This window comes from Colletotrichum gloeosporioides, assembly GCF_011800055.1.
Source record: "Colletotrichum gloeosporioides strain Lc1 chromosome Unknown consensus_81, whole genome shotgun sequence".
Classification (NCBI taxonomy): domain Eukaryota; kingdom Fungi; phylum Ascomycota; class Sordariomycetes; order Glomerellales; family Glomerellaceae; genus Colletotrichum; species Colletotrichum gloeosporioides.
The window spans coordinates 307,703-322,912 of record NW_025544726.1 but is presented as its reverse complement, the minus strand read 5'-3'; the positions used below and the strand labels follow the sequence as shown (position 1 = coordinate 322,912).

The 15,210-nt window shown below is 51.9% G+C and overlaps 3 protein-coding genes across 3 annotated transcripts; 2 read left to right on the top strand and 1 right to left on the bottom strand.

The window, feature by feature from the left end:
- Nucleotides 1-3,045: 3,045 nt before the first annotated feature.
- GCG54_00001110 (uncharacterized protein) lies at nucleotides 3,046-3,502 on the top strand (the record flags this gene model as incomplete). The annotated part of the gene is made up of 2 exons (XM_045401236.1): nucleotides 3,046-3,414; nucleotides 3,479-3,502. The coding sequence occupies 2 exons, from the start codon at nucleotides 3,046-3,048 to the stop codon at nucleotides 3,500-3,502; spliced, it is 393 nt and encodes a 130-aa protein (XP_045259161.1).
- Nucleotides 3,503-4,755: 1,253 nt separating this feature from the next.
- On the bottom strand, nucleotides 4,756-7,380 carry GCG54_00001109 (Sexual differentiation process protein isp4; the record flags this gene model as incomplete). Its single annotated transcript, XM_045401235.1, has 8 exons — nucleotides 4,756-5,343; nucleotides 5,397-5,579; nucleotides 5,636-5,962; nucleotides 6,022-6,278; nucleotides 6,329-6,528; nucleotides 6,586-6,857; nucleotides 6,917-7,218; nucleotides 7,275-7,380. 8 exons carry the CDS (start codon nucleotides 7,378-7,380, stop codon nucleotides 4,756-4,758), a joined length of 2,235 nt encoding a protein of 744 aa, XP_045259160.1.
- Nucleotides 7,381-13,087: 5,707 nt separating this feature from the next.
- Nucleotides 13,088-15,006, top strand: GCG54_00001108 (Siderophore iron transporter mirB; the record flags this gene model as incomplete). Its single annotated transcript, XM_045401234.1, has 3 exons — nucleotides 13,088-13,311; nucleotides 13,385-13,998; nucleotides 14,060-15,006. The coding sequence occupies 3 exons, from the start codon at nucleotides 13,088-13,090 to the stop codon at nucleotides 15,004-15,006; spliced, it is 1,785 nt and encodes a 594-aa protein (XP_045259159.1).
- Nucleotides 15,007-15,210: the final 204 nt, after the last annotated feature.

The window sequence follows — 15,210 nt, the reverse complement described above, 5'->3', positions numbered from 1 at the left end:
CGTGCAAGTACTTTTAGCGACGCTGAAAGGAGCATGTCTCAGGCCTTTGGAAGATGGCTAGCTGAACAAGATGACCTCCGTTAGGTACGGTGATATTCTATTCTTCGATGTGAAGTGCTCCGCGAAATATTTCCTCTCGTTTGAGCGAACCTGGGTCAAAACGTCAGGGATAATCTTTCAACATATTGGATCAAAGACTATCACATTTTTTTGAGAAACAGTGATTTCGGGACTGGATAGGATCAAAGCCAAAAGACTCCCTAACGACGTGAGGTAACATAGTCCGCTCGCATCTGAAATGGCACTTGCACCCATCCAATTTCCGTAAGTTTGAGACATGCTTCTCAGCTCCAGCACATGAAAATCTCAGCGACTTCTATCAGCCGCTTAACATGGAAGAAAACAAAGATGACCACAACATAAAGGGTTCCCACTCGCAACTCAATATTTTTGATCGCCCACCCTCTCATCACCTGGGGAAACACGTTTGAATTTCTACCGTTATCCCTTCTCACGCAAACCATCGCACCAATGACCGATCGTCTAATCATCTCGAAAGCAGACGGCGGTTGGTCTGCAAGGCTCGCAAACAGCATTGTTAGCTATAGCTTCATTGGAGGGACGGACAGCATACAAGCACTGGCTCTCGGCATGAAACACGCCAAGCAAAACGTGATTGACGGCATCGACGAAGATCTCATCTTCCACAAGGGTGGTGAGACGGGTACAGAAATCTACGACTCTCTATTCCCGACGACCAATTCTCTCCAGTACAAGGAAAATGTCATCTTTACTGCAACCGTGGGCGCGACTCTCGATGCCGAATTGAATCTTGCCGGGGACGCCCTCGATGCTGCCTTGCTGTTGGACAGGTAAGTCAATACACGCAAAGTTCTTCCCTCTCTGATGGATGGAACTGACGGATGACTTGATGCATGATAGAGCCTGAATCTTAATTTGACCGTCTCCGACTTTGGCCTGGGCCAAGCTTAGAAAGCACGATTGCGAGTCACAGCAGGACGTAGGGCACGTATATCATTGATGGGGGCACTTGTGGTCGGATTCATTTCAAGAAACAATTCAACTTGGAAACAGGTCCAGGGCATCTCAGGTTGAAATCGGGAAATGCGCTCATTTTGCGAGGATTTTGCGCTGTTAAGTGCTCATGTGAAGCATTTGTTAAACCCATGGCCGGCACAGACTACTTTGCCTGATTACGATATTGTCAAAACGTTAAGAAAGGCAAGATGAAAAAGACAAGAAAATGTTCTTGAATGGCCATCTATCGTTAAGACCCCGTAGAGTAAAACCCATAGGCATAGTATATTTAATAAAATCCTTGAGCTTTGTGTCTTTAGCTTAGTAATAGTCTCGAGAAAGGAAGCTTTGAGCCAGTTATCATCCCAGGTATATCACTTCGCTAGGTATCAGCTGATGAAGGCCCATTACCCAGCCGCTATTTATAAAGAGGCGTGATGTTACAATTTTGAAGTGGAAAATAGCATAGTTGTCCACAACACGTGTACGCAAGCGGTGTGCTCCTTTTGATCATTTCCTACAGTCTTCCCGGAGACATGCTCAAGCCCTTCTTGACTAGGTCTAGTTCTCCACCAATCCATTTAAAGCCCGAAAATGGCTTCATAGTCAGTTGTCACGCAGGGAATGCTTAAAACGCATGAAAAGGCTCTGCATTGTGCCAAGGAAACAGTACATCAGATACTTATCAGCAGGCTCAGGGAACACAACTCATCTTTTTAAGTCAAGCAAACAGCAATTCTACGGACAGACCACTTCATGTTTCGACAGTATGAAAAGAGGATGAGAGACTTACAGTCTCATTGAGGAATCTGCTTCATCGAAACGAAGATTCTCTTCAAAATCCCGCAACATCAAGAGAACCTGAAGGATCATCCCGACGCTCGCTTGCGACGTACAGCCTTTGTTCCCGAAATCCAAGAGGTTGGAGTATGCTGCACAGAGGAATGATTACGGCTCTTGGAGCAGGTTCGAAACAGTAGACAAATTATGATAAGCTGTAGCGCAAGATCTAGATATCAGACGTAACGCGAAGGAGAGAATTGCGCTGTGTATGCGGGGCGTCGCCGCAAGAAAAGGGGTCACGGTACAGCCATGACTCGCAATACCAACGCCACCCTAGCAGCAATCCCGTGATATTTATACTTTAGCAGGATCATCCCCAGGCGGCTATACTTTATTAAACACTGTACTAAGCTTGGTGCTAGTACAAACGCTCATCTTGTTGGACAACAGAACTTCAATGACCGCTTATGCTGACTCGCTGTCAGGTCTGGCAGATAAAATATGACATTTTGCTAGAGGAGGACAGCAGGACAGCACAGTGACACACGCTGTCTCTAAATACACGACAGCAAAGGGTCGGTCACACAACGCATTGCTGTACTTCCGAAACCCAACTGGATAAAAAACGCTTTGGCCACTACTTGTCGTCAGATGTTTTGGCGTTTGCCCGCTCTGTATCAGGTGGCAACGGGGAAATCGATGCGGTCTCTGTCACAGCAAACTCAACAGTCATCACAAGTCCGAAGCAATGCCAAAGCCTAAGGTTTCCTCCAGAGGTTGATAGGCTCTAATTGCTTGAAGAGACACTGGTATGGTAAGGATACTGGGACCTAAGTTTCTGAGAACTAAGCCGAGGAGGCCGGAAGGTTAATTACATTTAAATGACCTCGATTGTCCAATTCAGTATGTGGGGAAGGAGATAAATCTTTTCTGCTCGACGTCTTCTCTTTTTCCGCGTACATCCGCAAACCCCGTTCAAGATGGCAAGCCAACCCCGAGATTCTCATATTGGATTGTAAACTGCCAATGAGTGGGACTCTGTGGAAATGGCTGCCGACGGTGTCGTTATTAACCACTGCCGCCACTTGGTGTAGTGTACATATTCTTGCATTCCTGCTCTTCTTACTATCAAAAGTCTCTCAAATCTCGTGATTTTCAAACTCCGAAATCACCCCCCCTCCCACCTCTCAGCACTCTCCTAGGCTGATACACGCACCAACAAAAATGCATCTTACAGCAACCATCGCCGCCGCTCTTCTCTGCGCAAGCGCACCACTCGCCCAAGCCTGCTCCCCAGGCTTCTCATCGAACCGCGATCTCTCCCCCGGCGACTTCGCCTGGCTCTTTGCAGACTACAGCGTTGACGACGTGTCCGGATGTAGCAGCCGTTGCGCGCGCCAGTGCACCGCCCCGGGTAAGCAGTACGGCGCCTGCATGGGCTGCGCGAGGTGGAAGGGTAACGCCCAAGGCAAGATGGACCTCCCGCCCTGCAGCAAGCCCATCACAACTGCAAATGACGACGGCGAGTACGAGTGTCACGGGTACGGTGACGGCTTTTGGAACTGCATTACGCCGTGCCCTCCCGGTTATGAGGTACGTTTGATCTTAGTGATCTAAGGTGTGAACAAGTGAATGCTGATGGCGACGCGCCGGGCAGTCCAAGGATCTAGGCCGTGGTTAATGATGATGCTGAGCCCATACATGTGGCGTATGAGGTACCGACCTTGGTGGTTCTTGGAGGCTTTACTTAGCGCTGCTGGTATTCCATAGAGACTGTGGTAAACACACAGACTTCAGGAAGTGAATGCTGATGCTGTTGAAATTGCTGTTGTCAGTTCATAAGTGAGTTGGCTGGCTTGAGTGACTGCGTAGAGCCTGGTGTAGTCCAGCCCTTACGTCTTCCACTTCGGCGTCGAAAACATCTCCTAACCCAAGCCGTTCGTAGCCCTGCGCTATGCGTTTGGAGTCTCGATAGATGATAAAGCCATATCCCATAGCTCCGTTCGTCCCTCGAAAGTTATTCACGAAGAGAACCATGTGGCTTTGTGGGACTGTTTTGACCTCTCTTGCTGCTTTTTGTTTTGGCTGTGTTGGTGAAGTCTCGTCCGCTACGTTCGCTATCGAGCGAGCTGTGGGACTGCGGAAAGTCGGTGATCAAAATTCTGCAGGCAGACTGCAGTGTGTAGTTGGATACCCTCAAGAACCACCTTAGCAGCCGCAGGAGGCCCCTCTTCATGTTCGCCAGGTGCTCGAAATGTCGAGCTGCCTTCTTTGCCGCCGCCACCCTGGTGCCGACGTGGTACGAGAATAAAAGTCTCTTATCAAACCAAACACCCATCTAGCATACCAACTCCATCAACGCTTTGATTTCCCAAGCCCCCACCCTGGCGTGTAGCAGCCCGGCCGCCTGGTAATATCCCTGGTGAAATGGATAGCTTCGCATTTGCTACAGCCGAAAGCGACCTTATTCCCCAAGCCCTGTCTGAGATTGCCGACTGCACTCCCGCTGAGTAATGCCACGTTGCTCTCGAGGGACGGACTGATGGCCAGAACCGCAATGTCGCCCGCATGTCTACGGTGTTTTTGTGCGTGCACGCTTGGAGCCAGGTTGCTGGACCTGTACAGAAAAATGCATATTACACCCGATTTTATTGCAACAGATTACTTCAGATTAATACATGCCCGAGTATCGACTATCTAATTGTGCTGGACTTGACACATGGCGGTACAGGATTCTCCATCCCCCTTTTACACAATACTCGACAGCATCCGCTGTAGTAAGAGAATGCCCGAGCCGAAATCCCTTCTCTTCATTCATCACATTCAGGCAGATTTCGTGGTAGGTCTCTCTAGGTAGGTACAACTCTTCCAGTCGCAAGTATTCTGCAACACATGGTTAGTATACCGCATTTCGATCCTCAAAAGAATTTGAGATCATACCTTGTAGACGTCCGTTCCCCACCAGCTAAACTTCTTCGAGGCCCCGGTGTAGAACAGCGCAAAAAAGATGACAATACCAGCGATGGCAACGGAGCAGTCCAGCGCAGAACTGAGCACGAAGTTATACCGCCTCCACCAATCTCTCTGTCTTCTCTTGATGAGCAGCCCGAACAGAAGTCCCACGATCGCCCAACTGCCATAGTTTGTACCAGACGCCGGAGGAATGTAGTTGAGCGCGCCGAGAAACAAGGGCACATGGACTTTCTTGAGCCATGTAGCGTTCGGGAAGACCTTCTTCCTGAGAACATGGACAATCACCGGTAAGACTGCACCAACGAGGAAAAACCAGAGGAGGTTGCGGTACATGGCTCCGTCTGCGAAGAAACGGCGAGGGCCGACTGCTCCCCATACCATGCTGGTGTTAAAATGGGTTCGAGAAAAGGGGCATGTGAAGCCGTTGGGTGCGGTGGTCGAGCAGATGTCTGGAATGTGGTTGAGGGCCCAGTTGAGAACAGAGACTTGACCGAGACTTCCGATGACCAGGCCAACTGCCTGAACAAGGAACAGGTGTCTTGGTGGGATCTGCACAAACGTTAGCTGGATTAGATAAGATGTGAGAAAATGCGAGTTCTCACGTTGCAGTGAATTCCAAGCTTGAGATCTTGAGCAAACGCAAGCCCTTTGATACCCGAGATGTACCCCAAGTTGAAGAACCAGATGTTAGCAAGCACCTTGCCCTCCCAGATATAGCCGGCGACGATTCGGCAAAAGATGTCGATTTGGATCTTCATGTTCGTGGTGGCATAGACCCAGGCAAGCTGCAAACTTCTGTCAACATTGAAACGATGCTGCAGTTGCGGAGAGTGGGACTTACGGGGATGAAGAAGACCGCAGAGACGACGAAAGACAGAATGACTCCGTACCATCGCAGCTGAACGGGGTAGAACTCGCAGGCAAAAATGCCAAAGCCCAGAGCGAGAGCGGCCACGGTCCAGTACCAAAAGATTGGCACAGCTGCATACAACGGCTGGGGGTTGTCTCGAGGCACGACCTTGCGACCGAAGAGGGCGGGGAGTGGAGACGCTCTGAATGCCGCGGCGATGCTTCTGCGTTTCTCAAGGAACAGCCAGACAAAGAGAGAAGCGATGGTAGCGAAACAGAGACCGAAGGTGTTGAGGGCATACGTGACCGGGAGGTAAATCTGGGTGGTTACGATGATTAGCGGCGCAGTTCAAGAAGCGTTGTGAAGAGTGTACTTACGTCAGAGTAGGCTTCGTACTTGGTGTCGTTGAAGGTGAAGCCATGTTTCTTGTCGATGACTCTGGAAACATTGTATGTCTTTCCGTTCTTGTCGTAAATGGAGTTGCTCTGGATGGGGTAGTAAGCAGACTCCCAAGTGTTTGAGTAGTAGAGAGCTGGTGAGATGATGTAGATCCAGAAGACCAAGGACGCAAGAACGTTCAGGATAGCCCAGGTAGGCACAACCAGTGGGGAACCAATGTAGGCAATTTGACTCCCTATTTTGAGTCAGCAGCATGAACTTACTGACAACGAGTTAACAACTTACAATCGAACGTGAAAGGCAGGAGACCGATTCCGCTCTTCATTCCGAAGACTTGGTTTACCACGGCGTTGTTGGGCGCAATCCAGCAGACCCAGGTGAAGTATCCCAATGCAGGGAAGATGAAATCGGGGAACCAGTACCAGCAGAAAGATGCGGCAAAGGCAAACATGAAGAATTTGTATCTCGAGGCTGTCCACTTGGTCCTGTTCAAGACACGATGTCAGCTATGTCATCTCTTTAAGTGTAGAAACAGAGCATACTCTGTCTCGTCTTCCTTTCTGCTGGAATGCAGAGCAGCGTTCAGGGCAGTGTTGCCAAGAACACCAGGCCATAGCAAGCCAGCAGGCTCAACCACCAAGGAGCGACACAGCCCTGCCAAAGCAAATCCAAACAAGATCGTGGCCAGAGTTACTGTAAGTTCAAAACCCCATCCTGCTTCGTAACCGTAGAAAACTCGCTGTTCGGTCAAGACGTCCGCGCTGAGTCGAGTGAGGAAACTAAGGTTGGCCATAATGTAAATAAGGATGTTCTCCTGTTACATCTGTCAGTATTGGTGTCATATGAGAAACATCAGGTGATGCGTAGACCAACCTTGTAGTTGAATGGACCCGGGTTGAGACTGTAGTGGTTGTCTCTGACATTGAAACCCCAGTCCGGAACCACAAACTCCCAAGCCTTTCCAACCGGGTATGCCAAGAACTGAATTGCGGACTGTGACAGGGTAATCGACGGGAACCGGAACGTGTAGAGGGTGTTGACGCCGCTGCCCAAAAGACAGAAGCCGATACCGATAATCCACATGCGGAGAGTGAGGCATGGCAAGGAAGGGTCGTCGGGTCTCAGGCCAACGCCGGCCGCGTATAGAACATCTTGGCTCGGGGCACTAGATTCATCTGATAAGATCTTTTAGATAAAAATCCTTGGCATGTGGGAGAAGCATTGACCATACCGGAAGAGCGCTTGACCTCTTCAATGGTGTTCGTCGGGCTTACGGGCTCCGGCTCGTCGACGACGGTTTCGTTCACCGTCTTGCGGTTCCCCTCGAGGCTTGCCATGGTCGATTGTCTGGGAAATGCTGTATGCCAAGCACGGTGTCGAGACAGACTCCAGATTAGATGAGATTAGATGGGCGATTATCAGACTTTTATTCCACCCCGAGCTCCAACCCACGATGATCCTGGCGCGCTCCCGTGTAAGTCGGCGTTGCCGCCAATCCTCATCAGACCCACAACGTCCGGGTTCACGGCACCGGATACTGGCGTCAGCTTATGGGACCGGCCGTATTTAGCGTGAGGGTTCTGAGTCGACATTTCGGTCGAGGCGACACGGAAAAGGACACCGATCAGGAGAGGACGACTGCCAGTCGCCAACCACATTCCTTAAACGTAGTCAGTGCTCCGGAATTCCGCCCATGACAGCACGAAAACTGCAACGTCGCGTCCCGCGGGCGGAACGAACGCAGGGCCTCGTAAGGCTAAATTGGGGAGCCAAGACGGCACGCGGGAAGATTCTTGATGCAACCCGGGCCGAGGAGACGTGGAGGAAATAACCTCATGATGTGACGGCGGAGCTGGTCCGAAGACCCAACAGATCTTTTCGGCCAGTCATCGTCGAGCGCGCCTGGAAGTGGCTTGCCGATTATCAAGATACCGGCTATTTCTTCCGATTGAGGCTCAGCGCGCAATTTCCTTTGAGCTTAATCATCCGGGACAAGTTTGGCACCCGACTTGATTTGCGTGGTCTGAGCATATTCTGCATGTTCTTCACACTGCTACAGGCTTCTGCGGCACAGGCTTTGCCCGGGGCGTCGAGAGTTGCCCGAAGACTGAGATGTCACAAAAAAGCAAAACAATGTTGTGGATAGTTTGCGTAACACGAACACGAAGAGCTTTGTTTTCTCGAATGATATAAATTCAGTGAGATTCTCCATGAATTGGATGATCTTTTGAAGCTAAATTCCTGCAGCATCTCCTCCATCGGCAAGCACAAATCGCGAGACCTAATTGGGTAAGTTTCCACAATTTCATGCCAAGAAGCCGGCACCGTCTGGAATACCCTCTGAAAATATTTTGCTAAATGGGATAGCAAATGATGACCACTTGCTGACCATCGGCTTATGGATATCCCGAACCTCGAAGCGAAGAGACGCGATGACTAAAATTCGGTTGCATTGGAGCAAGAGACGAAGAGAAAGAGAGTGGAAAAGAAGAGCGAAGGATGCAAGCGAGCGGGAGCAGGCTTTACCCTGATCGGCAACGCCTTCTCGTCTTCCTCCCGAATGAACCCCGAAGAACCCCACCGCGAATCCGGTTTAACCCGGGCCAAGTTCTCGGCCATCTTGGAAGACTCTCGCCTCTGAGTCCTCCCTCGCCTATGCCCGGATCCGCTGCGACGCAGTCTCCTCGCAGAGTGACAGCCGCGCTCCGCTTCACCCGCGTGGTCGCTGCTCTGGCCGCGCTCCTCATCCCCTCATTCCGCATGCCTGGTAACAACCGGGACCTGCAGACGGTGCTTCGGTGGGTGATGCCCGTGGGTATGACAATCGGCGCATTCATCCCATCTCTTTCTTTTTTGTCTCGCGACCTTTGTTATTTTTGGGGACTTCTGTGCAGCCCTACAGGACCCCCTCTCTGCAGGTCCAGTTCTCTACTTACTGATTATCGTGATTAGATCTTTCTCCATTGCCAAGACTACGTGACTGACTAGCCACACTTTAAGGGATTTAGACGTCTTGGACTACCTTTTTCGGGAGCAAGTGCTCACGCATGTGGCTTGGCCAAGGATGTCTCGTGCCTTGGTCATGTACATCGAGGTGTAATTACAAGTGTTTTTGCGCTCCTCCAGGAAGTACCAACGGCTTGGCAATTTATGTGTCATATCGACCTGTCCACAAACGTCCTCCAACAGTCAGTCTGCACTCTGGATTGACATATCGCGGGGTGAATTTACATCAAGATTTTGATCTGATGAACGAAGCTTAGCCAAAGGTTCTTCACGTAGTACAAGGCGTTTGAATGCAGAGAGTTCTCTGGTCCCGATATCGGATGCGGCCTGTCGCGGCCAAGATGCCCCTTTCATCCAACATCATTCAGCTCCAACAGCATGAAGCAGAATGGATGCAGAGTTTGATGAGAGCTCAATGCGAAGGGTCTCTTAGGGGAGAGTTTCATTCTTGGGGTTGCATTGGATGATTCGGTCGCAGAGGATGAATGTGATCGTAACTTCTGTTCAATCATATATACAGTCTCAAGTGGAATGTGAACCATTCTGTACGACATAAAGTCGTCCGCAGACCAGCGTTATTACAGATACTCAGTTTCTATTCTTTCCTTAAAGTCGATCTTCACGAGGCGTTTGTCATAGCCGAGTTTTATGGATTTTGATTGCAAAAGTGCACAGTTCAGCTCGGTCAACTGCTCGATGACCGACGTAACTAGATAAAACCGATCGGCACTCAAATTCGTGCTGAAGTAAAAAAAAAAAAAAAAAAAGAAACCAAGGAAAATCATCACGATGCCGCAATATAGCAGCATTAAATGGGCTTGCGCGTCACTGCATCTCGGAGGCGGGAAGTCCTTGCTTTGTGGTCCAAGTGATGATACCGTATCATCGAACAACTTGCCTGAGCCTCGGTCATGCCCAATTAATCGCTACGACTTCAAGACTGGCAGGTTTTCGCTCAGCACTGGAGCATGCGGCTTCATCAAAATTCTGCTTTAGGCAGTTGGTCCCCGACTTGCCCGCCAGACGCGCTTCAGAGGCGTAAATGCAAAATGCACCTACGGACGTACAGCTGAAAACTCCAGTTGTCTTCAAGTGACATCTGAGGCGTGATCGTGGCAAACATAAGATGGAGAATGCCGACAAAGACTACATGCCTGCCTCAGTTGTGGCAAGGCCCGGTTCTTCATGGAACGCACATGGGAAGTGACCGCCCTGACAAGTCGAGTGCTTGTGTCTCAGAGCATCGGAGCGCTTTGTCAGCCTTGCTGCCCAAGTTGCCGGGCCTCACCCAGTCTCAGAAGAAGACCCAGTGTCAGCAATTAGATCGGGCGGACAGAGAAGTCACGAGAAAAGGAATATCGTGCCAGCCTGCTGGTACGGATCTCGCATTCTCGGAGGCCCCAAAAGCAAGACACCACATCGCGCTGCGAATTTCGCCTCTTTCCAGGGAGAGCAAAAATTCGCTGCAAGTGTCAATATCGCGATGCACAACTCATTCGTTCCTACTGAAGAGGCGACTGTGATCCGTTGGAAATCGAGATGCCGTGATTTCCCTGCGTCAAAAGCGCTGTTGCCGAGTACCCGTCTGTTGAGCGCCGACACCGATCGGCGTGCCGTTGGTAAAATCGCGCGTTCGTAGAGGGGAGCTTTAGCCGGAGCACTGGCCGGAGTTTTCCGTCCGTCTCAGTCTGGCTACCTGAAGACAGGTCAGCAGAGGCTCTGCGAAGAGGGCAAAATTCTGTGGTGTGTCGCGAGTTCAGAGTTGAACAGGGTCAATACGGCATGGGATATGTTGGTGTCGTCGAACATGCTCTTTCGTGCGTAAGAAATCCTTCAGCTGTTTAGTTTAGCTCGCTGGGTGGGAATCCGTGGGCTTTTGGCGGTCTTTGTTGGTCTTGACTCAGTGGTCTCGTGAGGACTTGCCCTCGGAATATGTCTCAGTAAAACCGATATTTCGACGGCCCTGCTCGTTACCTCCGATCCAGTCACAGTGAATCTCGAGATGACCGTCGCGTTGAGCGGTTGTGGCGAAGAGATTTTCCCTCCAAGGGTGTCGAAAGTGTCTCGACGCGCAGCTCTTTTCGTCCGGCCTATTGATTTACGGAGACTGTCCCCGTCGGGGTTGTTTTCCACTTCAAGTAACCAACGAGTTGGTTGGTTTCGCTGACCAGGGCAGAGTTGGTCCAGAACCCACCTCGCTCACCTAGAAGGCACAGCCTGAGCTGACAGACCTGTCGTCGGCCAGTGAGCGTCTTGATATTTCTCTTGGTTGGTGTCGTTCCCCCCTGCTTTATGTGTTTGCATTGACGGCCGACGGACTCAATGTCGCTTGTTGTCCGTCGTCCGTGAAATAATAGGAGTCCATCGTGGGGGCCTCCGACTTGGACTTCGTCAACGACGACGTTGACACATAAAAAAAGCATCGTTAGATTGAAGGAAGGCTTCAAAATAACTCACGCGGAGGTAGCCACGCCAGAGCACAACCAACGAGCCACGTCAGCCGTCCTCTCTGCCCACCATCAGCCTTCTATGACTCGGGAAGCGGGTGGCACAGCAGCTTGTTGGAGAACGTAACCTCGATCGGAGGGTGCCTCTGGACCAGCACCAGCACCAGCACCCCAGCGCGGGCTTTCGAGCTCGCCAGCAACGGCCATCGGATGGCTCAAGCGGCCTGATAAAGCCTCGGGAACCCCAATGTTCGTCTCGATCCAAATGGTAGCCAAGCACCCGGATCAAGACACCAGCAGATCAGCGCATGGTCCATCATGGCCTGGTTTCGCCTCTAGCTCAGTCCAGATGCCAATCCTTTACCCAGACCAGAGGCAGGCCGGGAGGCAAAAATGCGAGACCTCCCACCACTTCTTAGCTTCTTTGCGTTCCCACTTGCCGCCATGTGCGTCCCGGTCTGCATGGGTAACGTTGACTTCTGCTTGCGGGTATCGGCCATGATTGGTTGCCAGAGAGGTGACAGGCTAGTTTCTGCAAGGATCCTTGTCGGTGTCACCAGCACTGGCCGGTGGGCTTGCAGAACACGATTGTTCATGGATGCTAAACCCGCTCGAGTGGGGGGTTTTGCTTAGCTTACGGGTATGTGGGAGACATTTCCCTGCCAGCTACCCATAGCACCGGCGATACTCCCTGCAGCCAAGTGTTGAGGGAAAAAAAAACCCTTCTGCCCGCTAGCTTCTCTGGGGTTCATCGACGGACAGACACGACAAGACTGGACTGATGCTGATGATATTCTCGTTGGCAGTCTTGGCTCACAAACATGTGAACCTCACCTGGGTATCTGTCGACCAGCTTCCTTCAGCCGTGTTTCTGGCTGCGTCTCGGGGGTTGCAATGCAGCGACCTGCAGAAGTCAAACCCAGCAATGAACAGACTTTGATGAGATGCGACCAGGGGCCGGCAGACACCATCCTCGCTCCAACCCCACCGCGTCGACCTGTCGACGGCCCGACCAGAGGGCAACATGGAGCTGGTGCCCCCTCAGAGCTCCTTCATCCCTTCACGCCACTTTCTTCTAAAGTTTTTTGTCCAGGGATAAGCCGATGCATTGGCTGATCTTTTCACATTTCGGGTATGAACGGTTGGTTTATTAGCTAGGCATTCCATGCGCGGTGAGGGTCCAGCCAAGTACGCGGCCCTCCGACCTGAGCTGTCGCCGACCTGGAAGATCCCACTACGCTAGCACGAACCCAAACATACCTCCGATGGTCTTCGAACTTTGATTCGTCTCTTGGCATCTAATCTGATCATCTGATAAAGTAAAGATTGGGCGACATCGGCTTGGGTTGGATTTTCACCTGGCTCTTGGCAGGGCCCGTTTCTAATATAGAAGAGCGGATAGAACCCTCGCTTTTCGAGATCTGGATTTTCCCTCCCTTCTTCTTGGTTCTTCAAGCAAGGTCAACAGGCACGCTCAGCCTTCAACTTCCCATTCCTTCTTGCCCAGAACCCCTTAATACCCAACTCAACGCCAACCCGTTGAGTCCTGTGGTTCATAGTCGCACCGCGACCGACAATCCCCTCAAGAACCATGTCGACCACCATCGAGGCAGGCGCCCAGCGCCAGGACACCGGCTCCGACATCGAGAAGTCCGCCAACTTCAACAATGGCGTCCAGGAGGTCAACGCCAACCCCAACAACAACAAGGAGGGCGACTCCGACGCTGAGAGCGAACACTTCCAGGGTGGTGTCCAGCGCGTCCGTGCCATCACCTCCGTCTGGACCAAGAAGACCCTGATCAGCATGTTTGTTCTGTGAGTCCTCGCCCGCATCCTGCCACCCCAGCCAGCTTGGCGACGGTGACAGCCGACTAACCCCATCTCAAAGGATCTACATCGTCTCTTTCGCCGATTTGCTCCTGCAGTCCATCCAGAGCAACCTCAACGCCTTCGTCACCTCGTCGTTCCACAAGCACGGTCTTCTCTCCATCGTCGGTGTTTTCGCCACTATCCTGTCGGGATGTTGCCAGGTCACCATCGCCAAGATCATGGACATCTGGGGTCGCACGGAGGCTTTCCTGATCATGATTCTCTGCTCTTGCATCGGTGTCATGATGAAGGCTGTCTGCCAGAATATGGAAACCTACGTCGCCGCCCACACCATCTACTACGTCGGTCACTTTGGTATGCTGTTCGTCCTCGACGTCATGGTCGCCGATATGACCTCCCTCAAGAACCGTATGATCATGTTCGGTATCAACGGCACTCCTAACGTTATCGTCGTCTTCGCCGGTCCCAAGATCGCCGACCTGTTCTACACCAACCTTAACTTCCGCTGGGCCTTCGGTGCTTTCGCCATCATCATGCTCGGTGTCTGCGCCCCTGCCGCCGCCGTCATGTTCCTCATGCAGCGCAAGGCCGAGAAGGCCGGTATGCTCCAGAAGATCAAGTCCGACCGCACCTACCTCCAGGGCTTCCTTTACTACCTCATCCAGTTCGATGGTAAGTTTATCCCCAGCAAATCCCCAAAATGCCGCAGACATCACTAACAGGCTATTCGCAGTTGTCGGTATCATTCTGCTTACCGCTGCCTTCTCCCTCTTCATGCTGCCCTTCAACATCGTCCCGTACGCCGCTCACGGCTGGAAGTCTGGCCACATCATTGCCATGCTGGTTCTCGGAATCCTCTGCGTCCCCGCCTTCTACGTCTGGGAGAAGTACTTGACCCCCAAGAGCTTCATCGCCTGGGAGTACCTGAGGAACAGGAACATCATTGGCGCTGGTCTCCTCTACGGCCTCATGTTCCTTTCCATCTTCTGCTGGGATACCTACTACCAGTCTTACCTCTTGGTTGTCCACAGACAGAGCATCACCAACGCCGGTTACATTCTTAACTGCTTCTCCCTGGCCTCTTCCTTCTTCGGCCCTCTGTTCGGATACATCATTCGCCTGACTGGAGACTTCAAGTACACTGCCCTCGCTGGTGTTCCCTTCATGCTCCTGGGTACCGCTCTTCTGATCCCCTACCGAACTCCCAGCACCAGCGTCGGAACCCTCGTCGTTCTCCAGCTCCTCAACGGTATCGGAACCGGTATCTTCGCCGCCTGCGCCCAGATCTCCGTCATGTCCGCTGTCACCCACCAGGAGATTGCCTCCGCCATGGCCATCTTCTCCCTGTTCGGCTCCGTCGGTTCCACCACCGGCTTCACCGTCGCCGGTGCCATGTGGAACAACATCATGCCCACCGAGCTGTACAACAGACTCCCCGAGGACACCAAGAACCAGACCGCCACCATCTTCGGCGACGTCACTGTCCAGCTCTCCTACGAGGACGGCAGCCCCGTCCGCGACGCCATCGTCGGCGCCTACGGCAGCATCCAGCACAAGATGGTCATCGCCGGTGCCTGCTTCGTCCCCCTCTGCGTTGCTAGCATCCTCATCTGGAAGCGCATCAACCTCAAGCAGCTCGAGAAGGAGAAGGGCCCCCAGACCAAGGGCAATGTCTGGTAGATGTTTTCTATCGTGTTACTTACCCGGCCTTGTCTGGAATATTCCCGGACATTGCCTGCGTCGCTTTTTATACCCGCCAGTGAGGCAGCCAGAGCCGCGGTGTCAAAACCGTCTCTGCCTGTGGATTTGATAACCTCGAGATGTTTTGCCGTTTCGGTCGGACTCGATATGTGTACTTAATCGGATGGGCCGATCCCTAGGAGG